General features: G+C 43.5%; 2 protein-coding genes across 2 annotated transcripts; both read right to left on the reverse strand.

Annotated features, from left to right (window-relative positions):
- Window positions 1–4,233: 4,233 nt before the first annotated feature.
- LOC134883861 (tyrosine-protein kinase BTK-like) lies at window positions 4,234–8,467 on the reverse strand. Its single transcript, XM_063912317.1, has 5 exons — window positions 8,219–8,467; window positions 8,000–8,031; window positions 7,225–7,392; window positions 6,992–7,053; window positions 4,234–6,043 (listed from the first exon to the last, which is right to left on the reverse strand). Exons 1-5 carry the CDS (start codon window positions 8,283–8,285, stop codon window positions 5,872–5,874), a joined length of 501 nt encoding a protein of 166 aa, XP_063768387.1. The 5' UTR covers window positions 8,286–8,467; the 3' UTR covers window positions 4,234–5,871.
- A 1,673-nt stretch (window positions 8,468–10,140) lies between these two features.
- Window positions 10,141–12,298, reverse strand: rrs1 (ribosome biogenesis regulator 1 homolog). The gene is made up of 2 exons (XM_063874066.1): window positions 11,627–12,298; window positions 10,141–11,264 (listed from the first exon to the last, which is right to left on the reverse strand). Exons 1-2 carry the CDS (start codon window positions 12,225–12,227, stop codon window positions 10,735–10,737), a joined length of 1,131 nt encoding a protein of 376 aa, XP_063730136.1. The 5' UTR covers window positions 12,228–12,298; the 3' UTR covers window positions 10,141–10,734.
- Between the last annotated feature and the right edge of the window lie 1,078 nt (window positions 12,299–13,376).

The raw sequence follows: 13,376 nt of genomic DNA on the forward strand, positions 1-13,376 counted from the left end.
CCAATTTTAGCTCGTAGAAAACAGGAGGTTTTGCTCTCATGCTGCATGATGTGTCAGTTAGTTTGTGTTACTATGAGACTTTATTGAATGCAAACTCACACTTAAACACACAGAAAGTCACACAATTACACAAACTCACTAACATGGGTCCTGCGGAAAGCGGGTCAAACCTTCTAAATATCATCAGAGAATAGCTAGCACAACAGAAGGTAAGACACTGAGTTTGTAGACGTGCAGACTGTCCCTGGGCCCGTCATATCCTCCTGTTCTGCTGCAGACATGTTAAATACACTACATGAAGCCTCATAGATCATTTAATCCCGCCTGCTGAAGCGCTCACCCATTATCAAAGTGCTTAAATGTGCAGGTGTGACGCTCTGTGCTTCCACGCTGACAGGCTGAACCCCCCCCCTCATAATCTGCTGGAGAACACTGCAGATAGAAAGGGTCTCCCTGTATCACCGGCATTAGAGGTGGGAATAATCTGGATTATCCGGCTCCGAGTGGGAATAAGAAAGTAATCTGGTCAGGGGGATCAAGTGGAAGGATCAGGGGCAGGAAGTGGACTAACCCGCACCGGAAATGTGTTTTTGAATCTGTATATAATGTGTTTTATGTTGGTTGTACAGGATAGCAGCAATTTGTGTAGCATTTCCAGTTGAATCATAACCGAGGTACCATAGAAATCCCGCCAGCTGTCTCTGTAACCGTGTTTTAATCTGGAAAATAAATGCAAAATATGGCATTTTAAATATTTACGACTCTGAATTTCTCTTTGTTGAAAAAGCCGCAATTCCTAATAAAAGAAATGCATAATGAGTGTGTTAATAATGTGTTGATAGCTGTAATTATCGACTTATAAATGACCAATAACGTGAGGTATCATACGTCCTAAATGCGTTCTAACCACGTTAATAATGCAGAGTGTTTATGATGCATTAAAGATCTCTCTGCAGCTCATCAGTGTGTGTTTTCTCCTAATGAAGACCTCTCAGAGGGTCTTAACATGCTCACAGCACGTCTAACTCCTCCTGATCTCCTGCCAGAAATCGAAATGTCTTTTTAGACTAAAATATAAAACTCCTCTAATCTTAATTTCCAGCTGTGCCTCCCCAGGTGGAGCCGACTATCCCTGACACCTGATGGAGTGTTTAATCAGGTGTGTGTGTTTTGATGCCAGGGCCACTGAGCATCCCCCCCCCCAAGAACAAGGGCCTCTCCACAGGGTCAGCTGCCATCCCTAAAGGGGCCGGCTCACCCGTGACTTACAGCCCTTTGTCCCCGGCCTGTTGCTCCCTCAGCTTCCATTCACTCAGCGCCCCCCCAACACAGGAGGTGAGGACGGGCCGTATGCTCAAGAGCATCTCACACACACGCATGCACGCACCCACACACACTGCATCTCATTACAGAATACTTTATTGATCGCGAGATGGGAGGCTATTTTCTCACAGCTGAATTTTGACAGTAAATCTTCAGGATTTGCTAAATTACTTAAAATGTGAATAAAATAAACAGAAATATATTTTAAACAATGATAATATACACATATTCTCAGTGAAAATACCTGTATTCAGAGGAGGATTTAAACACTTTAAAATAAACAGAATACAGTAAAATACTCTATTACACAAACCTACTGAACATATAAACCATACACACCAAAAAGAGAAAATGTAAAATAATATGTGAATGTTTGACAGCTCATTAATTATATAAATAATACAGATAAATAAAATACAACTCAATGCTTTAACCTGCTTTAAATAGTATTAAATGCTTTCACTTGTAATTTTGGTCGTTTTTATGGCACAATAACACGATCAAAACTGAATAAACCTATAAAATAACCATGGAACTCCCTTGTTGATGACTTAAATTAAGATGAATACATCATATTCATATATCAAGTGTTTCCCAATATGTTTAAATATGCAAATGAGGGATTACGTAATAAAATATCTAATTTGACGTGTTAAAGGGAGGCAAAACAGCCCAAAAGCTCTATTCACCAGTGCATGAAAACACGTTTCACCTTAGCAGCATCATGTTCACAACCACACACACACACACCCCACACGCACCACACACGCCATGTCCACTTAATCAGCGAGTGGTCCTGCCTCTTTTGTTCTGAGTGACCCGCGCTGAGGAGCTGCAGCAGGTCCGGACCTCTTAACTTTTAATTGGTTCTTGGTGGCCGCCTCCACCTTCTGCTGCAGATCCACTGACGTCTGGACCCTGACCTGTTGCACACTGGAGATGCTGAAGTGGTGCAGGAATGAGTCCTCAAACCCTGACATGAGTCGGTATTTCAGCACCTCCGGTCCCCTGGTCTGGAGGTCAATGGCTTTCTGATGGTGTTATTGGTTGTAGTGGTGTTAGTATGTGGAGATGATCCTGCTGAACTAAACATCAGTAACATAAACGTTTGACATTATCTGCAATAACCCAAACTCACATGCAGGAATCCCATTGGATGAGGGAGATGCTGCCTTCAGGGACCAACAGCAACACCACACCCTGCAGAACTGAAATATAACCTCCATCTATTCAGAGCGGGAACTGTAAGTGAAGTGTGTTCCTCTGTGAGGCTACCTCGTTCACTGAAGACATGAAACAGAGGGGCGCCTGACACACACACACACACACACACACACACACACACACACACACACACACACACACACACACACACACACACACACACATACACACACTGTTTGTCTTGGTGTATGCAGACAGCAGATGGCGCACCGGGCAGTCATCTGGCAGGCACCCAGCCCCCCCCGCCCCTCGCTCCCAACACTCCCAACACAGCACATGGACAGGACACGTTTAGGCGGGAGAGCGTGTGTGTGTGTGTGTGTGTGTGTGTGTGTGTGTGTGTGTGTAGGTCACTGTTTCCACTTGTCAGTGTGTGAGGTAAGCAGCAGCGGTGAGGATGTTTTTCCCTCTTCATTCATCAATGTCTACACACACACACACACACACACACACACACACACACACACACACACACACACACACACACACACACACACACACACACACACACACACACACACAGATAGTTTGGACAAGGGAATTAAATCCAAAATAAAAGCAAGTACTCAAAGCTATAAACGAAATACAGACTAGAGGAAAATGATAGTAAAAATATGATCAAATACTATAAATCATTTCCAATAAATCCAAATTAAGACGGTTGTTCCACATGTCAGGATTGGAGTTTAATTAATCTGTTTCCTGTTTTCTTTTTGCGTTTCCCCTCTTGTTCTGATCGTCTGTCCTCATCATCACCTGTTCTCCATCCTCCTGCTCCCGACCTCCTTTCCTCAGTGCGGTCCCGCTTGTGTCTCGCTGTGTGTATCGCACCAGGTAGACGTTCTGCTTCAGGGTTCACCTGATGTTTGTATTTCCTGTTGACTCCCCCGTCTCCTCCCCCCTGAGGTCTCTTCTGTGAGTGCTGATTTTCAGTTGTGTAGTTTTTTAAATATATCTAAGTTAAGTATGAAAGGGACTTTATAATAGTTTGTATTCTGCACTATATCGCTCCGTATACCTGATTATCCTGCACAGTTCTGATTTCTGACTCAGCTGATATGTGCAACAGATCCATCTGGATATTTTCAATTCCCTGCTGTGTTTTTAACCTGCAGATTAATGTGACACTTTTCCAAAATCAACACCCATTTCTCCCCAGTGCCCCCCCCTGTATTTTAAGGAGAAAGTCCCCCCTTCCAGATAATCCTAAAACAGGGATTTCAGATTCGCAAATATTTCTCGGCGGCCTCCTGCAGCACACAACAGAGGATCAAATGCTGTGTGTGTGTGTGTATGTGTGTATATATGTGTGTGTGTGTGTGTGTGTGTGTGTGTGTGTGTGTGTGTGTGTGTGTTGTGTGTATATGTGTGTGTGTGTGTGTGTGTGTGTGTGTGTGTGTGTGTGTGTGTGTGTGTGTGTGTGTGTGTGTGTGTGTGTGTGTGTGTGTGTGTGTGTGTCCTGGGGAAGGAGGTAATGTACTGGGAGGCACCACAGAAGAACAAGAAATGCCTCAGTGTTGCTGCGGGCGACGAGGCTTTCAGAGAGGGGGGGGGGCTTCAGGATGAGGTAATACCATAGACTCACACACACACACACACACACACACACACACACACACACACACACACACACACACACACATGTTCACACTTAAGGCTTTATTATTGTCCTACAAGTAGACCAGCATTACATTCACAGGAAGTTCAGAGATGATGATGATGATGATGATGATGATGATGATGATGATGTGCAAAATAGCATTTCAGTGAGAGGAACATTTAACCCACAAAATGATCATTTGTACATCATTTCCCCCCCGCCCATGTTACCTTCAAACCTTGAAAACAAAAGCATGATGTTCCCACGGTGAACGCAGAGTAGAAAACAGAGGAACGTCTTGATGAATCTGAGAGAACTGGGTCTCGTTTGACAGCAAACCAGTCTGTAAACAAACTCTCACACAACCTAAACTCATCAAGACTTTTCTGTGGTTCAATCTTTGAGAGGGAAGGATTCAAGGTAACATCAGGAGAGTCATTTTGGGGGTAGGGTCTCCTTCAGTCCTCCTATTGCTGCATCGATTAGGACTGAGGTTATACTTCACACAGTGACTGCTGCTCTTATATTTTGGTTATATTAGTAAAGCTGAAGCCTGGCACCAGATCTGTACATTCAAAGGTATTGCACTGGTGGACACGCCCCTCAGTGATGTCATAGCAGGTATCGTCCAATAGCGCTGCAGAGATGATGAGGTATTTCTGCATATTGGATACATCAAATAAGCTAACGATTGAACTACACACTGATCTTAACTCAGGCATCGAATGCACAGAAAGCAGGGTTTAAGGACTCACAATGCTGACTCATTTCTGGATTCAAGGACTCATTATGCTGACTCATTTCTGGATTCAAGGACTCATTATGCTGACTCATTTCTGGATTCAAGGACTCATTATGCTGACTCATTTCTGGATTCAAGGACTCATTATGCTGACTCATTCTACAGCTTTTAGGACTTATTATGATGACTCATTTCTAGATTTAAGGACTCATAATGCTGACTCATTTCTGGATTCAAGGACTCATTATGCTGACTCATTCTACAGCTTTTAGGACTTATTATGATGACTCATTTCTAGATTTAAGGACTCATAATGCTGACTCATTTCTGGATTCAAGGACTCATTATGCTGACTCATTCTACAGCTTTTAGGACTTATTATGATGACTCATTTCTAGATTCAAGGACTCATAATGCTGACTCATTTCTGGATTCAAGGACTCATTATGCTGACTCATTCTACAGCTTTTAGGACTTATTATGATGACTCATTTCTAGATTTAAGGACTCATAATGCTGACTCATTTCTGGATTCAAGGACTCATTATGCTGACTCATTCTACAGCTTTTAGGACTTATTATGATGACTCATTTCTAGATTTAAGGACTCATTATGCTGACTCATTTCTGGATTCAAGGACTCATTATGCTGACTCATTCTACAGCTTTTAGGACTTATTATGCTGACTCATTTCTGGATTCAAGGACTCATTATGCTGACTCATTTCTGGATTCAAGGACTCATTATGCTGACTCATTCTACAGCTTTTAGGACTTATTATGATGACTCATTTCTAGATTTAAGGACTCATAATGCTGACTCATTTCTGGATTTAAGGACTCATTATGCTGACTCATTTCTGGATTTTTCTGCAGCACTGTGGGTAAAACACCTTCTGCGACATAATTTCTAGCTTCACACGCTCCTCTAGAAATGCATGTATGGTAATGAATCCCAGCCCCCACACACACAGAGGGGCCCCTAGTCTCCCTGGAAGGCCCCGTTGGTGGCTCCCTGGCACTGGCTCCTCCGGCGGACCTTAGACAGGATCCTGTGCAGCAGACTGGGGGAGCGCTGGGGGCCCCTGCTCTCACCTTGGCCCCCGTCCAGACCTCCACTGCTACCCCCCACCGGGGCCCCAGCAATGTGTCCACTGGGGGACAAAGAGGAAATACAAACACAAAGAACTGTTTATTCCTCATGACCCAGATTCCAGGGTGTGTGTGTGTGTGTGTGTGTGTGTGTGTGTGTGTGTGTGTGTGTGTGTGTGTGTGTGTGTGTGTGTGTGTGTGTGTGTGTGTGTGTGCAGCAATGCCCCCTACTGTCAATAAACTGCAACTACTATATCCTCACCCTTTTTCCAAATGAGATGTAAGCACTTGATGCCTGTTTTTACAGCTTTTAAAGTGCATCACACCCGTGGTAAACTACTTCTGTACACACAGTACATTTAGTTTACATATGTTAGGTTATCATGTGTTTTCGTGCACTTCTAGATTGAGATTTTGTTCTATTTGCTCCCAAAACATGTCAAACTATGCCATGTTTTATATCTAATGCAAACTTGGAAGTTTCATGTTTCATTTATAGGTTTAGTCACATTTTCTGCAGCGTTTCCCCTTAAATCAGATGTTATTGTGCGTTGTTGTTGTTTGTTTGTTGTTATTTTAACCATTTCATGCAATTTATTCTTATTTTATTATTCAGATCATTAATGAGCTGTCAAACATTTCCATATCATTTTATATTCATCTCTTTCCTTTCCCTCCTTTCTTCTCTAATGAGATGCTGTGTGTGTGTGTGTGTGTGTGTGTGTGTGTGTGTGTGTGTGTGTGTGTGTGTGTGTGTGTGTGTGTGTGTGTGTGTGTGTGTGTGTGTGTGTGTGTGTGTGTGTGTGTGTGTGTGAGAGAGAGTAATCAGGGTGCTTTGTAAACTAATGAGGGACGAGGGGCCACCTGTTCAGGGCCGCTGGGCGGAGCAGAGGGAGGGTGGTGATGGGGGAGGTGTGTGTGTGCGCGGGGAACAGCTGCTGCATGTGTGTTTGATATGTGTGAGTGCATGCACTTGCTGTGGTGGATGTGTGTGTGTGTTTAACTCTTACCTCTGTCTGCTCACTCCGGAGTCATTGCTCCTCACAGAGAAACTCCTCTGCAGAGCTCGCACCTGAAACAGAACAGGACCCAAACTGTTAGTGAAAAACGACTTCCTTAAGACACCCAGCCAGACTAAGTTGTGACTTTAGACTCTCTCTGCTTACAGACTGAGAATCTAAAGAGCCCTCCCCTACTGCAAGGTGACACTGCATCCCTGATTCATCATGCATCTCCCCCTCACCTGGCTGAGCTCCACCACGCAGGAGGAGGGTAGGAAGCCCTGCCGGCCGTCCTGCAGACGCCCAAACCACCTCTGCTCCTCGGGTCGGGGCAGAACCAGCACCACCTCCCCCATCCTCAGCTGCAGCTCGTCGGGCCACTGGGGAGAATAGCTGTGCAGCACCACCATCTGATGGACAAACACAGGAATGCACACGGGGACACACACTTTAATGATCTAATCCACAGGAGGGTAAACAAGGTGTTCTCCGTTGATTACAGGAAGAAGCCTACTCTCCTTTAGTGGAAACAGACGGGAAAAGAGCCAAACAGAGACTTATTATTACCAAAAACCTAAACAGATTACACAAAATAACCAAAAAGACACCAAAAAGGAACCAAGATGACCAGAAGTGACCTATAATTACCAAAAAGACACAAAAATGACATATTAAGAGACGCAGAGTGACCAAAAAGACACAAAACTCCAAAAGAAGACAAGGAAATACCCAAGGAGACACATAAAGACCAATAAAAGACACAATAAATAACCTAAAATGTTATGTATTATCTATGTAATGCTATTCATTATATTATAACACTCAGGTGGGACTCTAACCTGACCTATAAAAAGTATAAAAATCATTATTAAACTCAATATATATTAAGTTATACAGCATCAATCAGTCTCACAGAGGAAGCGAGCGGTCATATTCCTGCAGCTTAACGTCACGTTAAACCAACAACTCTCATATTGCAGGGCTTTTAGTGTTTTTAGATGGAAATATTCAACTTGCCTTCTCAGCCTCGGCTCTGCATCGCTGCCTCCCTGTTAACCATGGGGGGGGGGGGGGGGATGAATCAGCAGAAAAAGATTTAAATGCATGAGAATGTCTTCACATAGATGCATGCAAACACAGTCCATCAGGAGAGGAATAAACGCTGTTAACCCTTTGATATGACATCCCTGTCTCTAACCATCATGTGTGTGTGTGCAGATGTGTGTGTGCAGTCACCTTGAGGCTGGAGGACGGTGGTGAAGACTTCAAAGTGAGCGTTGCTGTGAGTGTAGATGCGCTGCATGACGAAGATGTGACTCTCTGCTAACACTGTCTAATAAATGCAGCGACGGAGCACTGCAGCAGGACGGAGACACGCAGCAGGACGGAGACACGCAGCAGGACGGAGACACGCAGCAGGATGGAGACACGCAGCAGGATGGAGACACGCAGCACAGACACGACCTCCAGCAGCACTGAAGAGCACCCTGAGGGGGGGCAGGAGGAGTGGGTTTACTGAGCAAAAAATAAAGAGGTTATCCATGCACTAGTTCATACAACATGTCTTCTTTCAGTCTAGTGTAAACCACCACCAGAGCAGCACTGAGGGGAGGCAAGAAAGTGTGTCTATTCACTTATTTAAAGCAAAACTAAAGAAGTTTTTCATGCACATGTTCATATAACACCCAGAAGTTTATTTAACTACCTTTATCTTTTGTGTCTGCAGCAGGACGGAGACATGCAACAAAACCTCCAGGGCAACACTGAGAAGACACTGAGGGGAGGCAAGAACAGTGTCTGAGTATGACACTCACATGTGTTTTTATAGACACTACAGGTAATTCATGCACAGGTAAATATAACATCTTAATTAAGATTAGTGGAAAAAATGCTCATCCAGAAGCTAATTTCACTGTCACTGTTACACAATAACTCTTAACATAACCTGCAGGAACATTTGTAACATGCTTTTTACCTTTACATATTGGACTACTTTAAAATAAGACATTATTCATGTGGTATGTTCCACTCAGTTATTTCCTTTGAATTATAATGAACTTTTTACACGACATATTTAAACTTTTTTTCCAATAAAATGTTTAAATTTAATCAACTTTCTTTCTTTAAATATTAGATTTGTTTTTGTCTAAATTATTAGGACTTCTTCTCTTTTTAAATTGTTCAACTTTGCTCCTCTTCAGTAACTGTGTGTGTGTGTGTGTGTGTGTGTGTGTGTGTGTGTGTGTGTGTGTGTGTGTGTGTGTGTGTGTGTGTGTGTGTGTGTGTGTGTGTGTGTGTGTGTGTCTCTCCTCCTCTCAGAGGCCATTGTTCTCCGGCCATCTGCCGGCAGGATTCATAACCTCACCTCCGCTGATTGATTTTAGGCTATCCACTGTGTCCTATTTCCCAGAGTGAGCAGGGACAAAGATGAGCGGAGCAGCTCAACAGATGGTGATTGAAACACACACACACACACAAACACACACAGACACACAGCTTGTGTCAGCGATTAAAAATCATCCATCAATAACAAGATCACTCAGCCAGACAATCAGATCTGAGTGAGGAAGAGCCGCCTCTATGAATATGTAATGACCTCCTCCTGCAGAGGTTTATATCATCTATAGATATAATAGTCTGTACTTATACAGCTCTTTAGGAAAGCTAACACTCACACTCAATCACACACTGTTGGCCATTGGGAGCAACTCAGGGTTCACCATCTTGCCCAAGGGTACATCCACATGTTGACTGCAGGACGACTGGGATCCAACCAGCAACCCTCTGTATTTTGGTCTGATTTATGAGACAGGTCATGTATGAGCTAAAAGCTAAATCTGGTTCAATCATCGCTTCCTTTTTGAGGTAGTATTTTATGCACGCTCCTTGATCAATTAAGACCTAATTTACATAATATTTCCACTTAAGTCTCAAAATGCTGCTTTAAAAGAAAACGTCCTCCGCACTTTATTTTGAAACATTTCACCCTAACTCTCTTCTGTATCTACCTAGAGAAAAGATGCATTTCATTTTCCTAATTTACTGCAATAAATGAATGAATCAATTAATTAGCCTCATAAATGGACTGAGGAGTCTCTTTTAAACCGGTAACACACCTGTACTAAACAAACACATTTAAAATAAGACTCAAATCAGACTGTGTTATAAACAGATCTTTTATTATATTTCATGTCCAAAAATGTATACAAGGCATAAAATATCATTTTTGAGCAGTTTTAACACATTTCACTGCTCTTCGCTCAGAGTGAAGCCTGCTCGATATCAAAGGAAATACTTGGAGAAATAACAATAACCAGAGCAAACAATGATCAGAAATGACTTGAAGAAAGGAGGAAACACAGTAGCACTGACAGGGCTGCAGAAGGCATGTCAAATAAGACCATTACACAAAACACACAAACTCTTTAAACAGTTTGAGATGTATTTATCCGTTTGAAGACGCATGCACCTCATTCTAAACTATTTGGTAAAGCCCTGTTTGATTGCAATAACATAAATCATAATCCAGAGGCAGGTCACAGACACATCTCAGAGCCATCAGTCACTTCCTGTTCCAAAATAAAAGTCCAGTCCAGTGTCCTGATGCTCTCAGCGGTTCAATATAAATCTGAATGTATGAAAAACAGAAACAGACTCCAGAGGTTTTCATTTGCTGAGTATTTGTTGTATACAGACAGAGTCACCAGTTTCTTCCTGTTTCAAAATAAAGGTCCAGTTTCTTGAGGTTCTACTCAGCGTTTGCCGGGTTTTCCTCTCCTCTTCCCTCCTACTTGTGCAGCCTTACCTCCTTTTCCTTTGGCCTTCCCCGGCATGCCTCCTTTTCCTTTCCCCTTTCCTCCCATACCTCCTTTCCCCTTCCCTCCAAAGCCTCCTCCTCCTCCCTTCCCCTTCCCTCCAAAGCCTCCTCCTCCCTTCCCTCCCATGCCTCCTCCTTTACGTCCTCCCTTCTTCCCCTTCTTGTACTTGGCGGCAGCCTCCTCCTGGTCCTCCTCCCTCATCTGCTTGTTGACGGCCTTGGTGACGTCCAGCTTGGGCCTCTTGCTGTCCATCAGCTTCAGGAGGTCCAGTTGCTTCTGCTTCTCCGAGGAGAAGTTCCCGATGAGTGGCTCGAACTTCCTTCTCTTGCCCTGGTTCCTCAGGGGCTTCTCTTTGGGCAGGCGGTCCTGGAAGCGTCCGGCGGAGGCTGTGGAGGTCCGGGCGACGCTGGCGGCCCGGGTGAGATCCTCCTTACCCTGCGACGCCACGGGGGTCAGACCCACGCCTGCAGGAGGACACACGAGTTAGATACTAGATTCATCTTTATTCACTTATCCTCCACAACACGGTGTTTACTAACTCCTTTGTGCTTTATGATGTCCACATTAGCTCTAGCTGGACATTTTCGATGTTTTACTAAAGTTTACATCGAGTAAAGCTACATTTAAAATATCCAACATACACTGGATAGTAAAAGAAAGGCATCCCAAATGATATGGGTATATTTACAGATGCATTCTGGGTATCTGCAGATATACATTAAGCCACACAGGTGCATAGTGGAGATCTGCAAGTGCTCCTGTATAAACACAGATGCATTCTGGGTCTCTACACAGATGCATTCTGGGTATCTACAGGTCCACTCACCTGGCACTTTGACCTTCTGCGCCCTCGCGATGTTCCTAAGCCTGTTGAACTCGTTCTTCGCCACGCGCTCGTTCTTCGCATGACTTCGCTTGGCGAACTGGTCTTCGCTCGAGTCCGCTGTGACAGGCACTTCGATCAGCCATTCCTTAGTGTCGTCCCCCCCCCTCTTGTACCCCCACCGTCTCCTCCAGTCTTTAGCGTTCTCATCCCACACCAGGTTGGTCTTCTTCTTCTTCTGGATCCCCTTCAGCTTTGCGAACTCTTCCCATTTGGTGCTGGCGCGGGGCTTCGGTGGAGGCTTCGCGCGGGGCAGCTTAGTGTTCGTCTCGGGGAGTTTGACCACTAAAGCCTCCTCGAGCCTCTCCGCGCGCAGCTTCCATACCTCGTTGATGAGCAGCTGCGTGTTGTCTCGTGCTAATGAGCGCAGAAACAGCTCTTTATCCTCCTTTAGGGCGCGTGCGTCCACGGGGTTCGAGTCACACGCGAGCAGGTTACCTATATCAAAAGTTAGATCGAGCTCCTTGGCCACAGAGATGCTCTTCAGCTTCTCCTCTTCCTCGCGCTGAGCTTTGGCGAGCAGCTCCTCCACACAGGCCGCCATGTTGCTGTGTTTAGGGAGTCTCCACACGTGGGTCACAGGAACACGTGACGTGCACACATGGGGGAAGTACTTCCGGGTGGGTTCAACCACACCCACTTCTGCGTAACTCTGCGTGACTGCGTCATAGATTTATAATGAGCAATACCACCAGCGGCCACCAGAGTGCGACACGGCTCCGTTTCAATATTACAGCAAACGTAACCAAAATGACAAAATATAGCTAACATAAATACAAAAAGGGCAAAACAAGTTTAATAAAAAAAATTAAAAAATTGAAAAAGAAATGTTTAAGAAATGTATACAGTATAAAACATTGTGCAAATCCAAACAGTCAAAATAAAGAAATAAAGCAAATATAAAAAAGTGTAACTATTGAAAACATTCTAAAGTAAATTATGCACACATTTTAATGTTAATATTAAAAGTAAAAATATATATAGAGTTAAACTATAAAAAAAAGAATGCGCAAATACAATGTGCAAATATATAAAAATGTAAATAGGGTTAGGGTTAGGGTTAGGTAAGTGTAATTGCTTGTTACAGTCACTGGGGAGCAATGCCTCGAGCAGCCACCAGAGGGGGCCACCTCCATTTCGTTTATATTCTTAGCAGATTTAATATTTAAATATTATATATAGTCTGTAGATAAGACTTTATCAAACAGCAACTGCTATACAAAATAGGACAAAAAAGAGGGCTAGAGTGGAAAAAGCCAATGTAGAGAGTGTAACTAAACAAAATAATAATAAAACAGAGAAAAAATGCAAATACATGAAAAGTGCAACAAGTAAAATTTAAGTGTTTAAGTGATATTTGCACACAGTTTGTCTGCACCTTATTTGGAGCCTTTGGACCAATCAGAACAGACGTTGGGTCATTTCTCCTGATCACGATAAATATAATCTTTGTGCATAACGGATGCAAACTAAAGAAAGTGTACTGGAGTCCGTGTATGGAAACAACTTTCAGACAGATACTGTGTGTGCAGACCCTCGTACAGCATGTCTCAAACACACACACTCCAATGCAAATAAATAAATCCTGCAGTTGAAGAGTAAAATAAGTGAGTGTGAGTGTGTGTGCACATCATAAAGTCATGGTTAATGGGATTACTGTATAGATTAAATCCCTGGAGTATTATTATCCTCC

Source organism: Eleginops maclovinus, chromosome 21 (assembly GCF_036324505.1).
Source record: "Eleginops maclovinus isolate JMC-PN-2008 ecotype Puerto Natales chromosome 21, JC_Emac_rtc_rv5, whole genome shotgun sequence".
Lineage (NCBI taxonomy): Eukaryota > Metazoa > Chordata > Actinopteri > Perciformes > Eleginopidae > Eleginops > Eleginops maclovinus.

Coding starts and splice junctions, on each gene's coding strand:
- rrs1 (XM_063874066.1), bottom strand. CDS start 12,227: ATGGCGGCCTGTGTGGAGGAGCTGCTCGCCAAAGCTCAGCGCGAGGAA. Junction 11,265..11,626: donor GCAGAAGGTCAAAGTGCCAG/GTGAGTGGACCT, acceptor GTCCTCCTGCAG/GCGTGGGTCTGACCCCCGTG.
- LOC134883861 (XM_063912317.1), bottom strand. CDS start 8,285: ATGCAGCGCATCTACACTCACAGCAACGCTCACTTTGAAGTCTTCACC. Junction 7,054..7,224: donor GCGTGGTGGAGCTCAGCCAG/GTGAGGGGGAGA, acceptor GTTCTGTTTCAG/GTGCGAGCTCTGCAGAGGAG. Junction 6,044..6,991: donor TCCGGAGTGAGCAGACAGAG/GTAAGAGTTAAA, acceptor TTTGTCCCCCAG/TGGACACATTGCTGGGGCCC.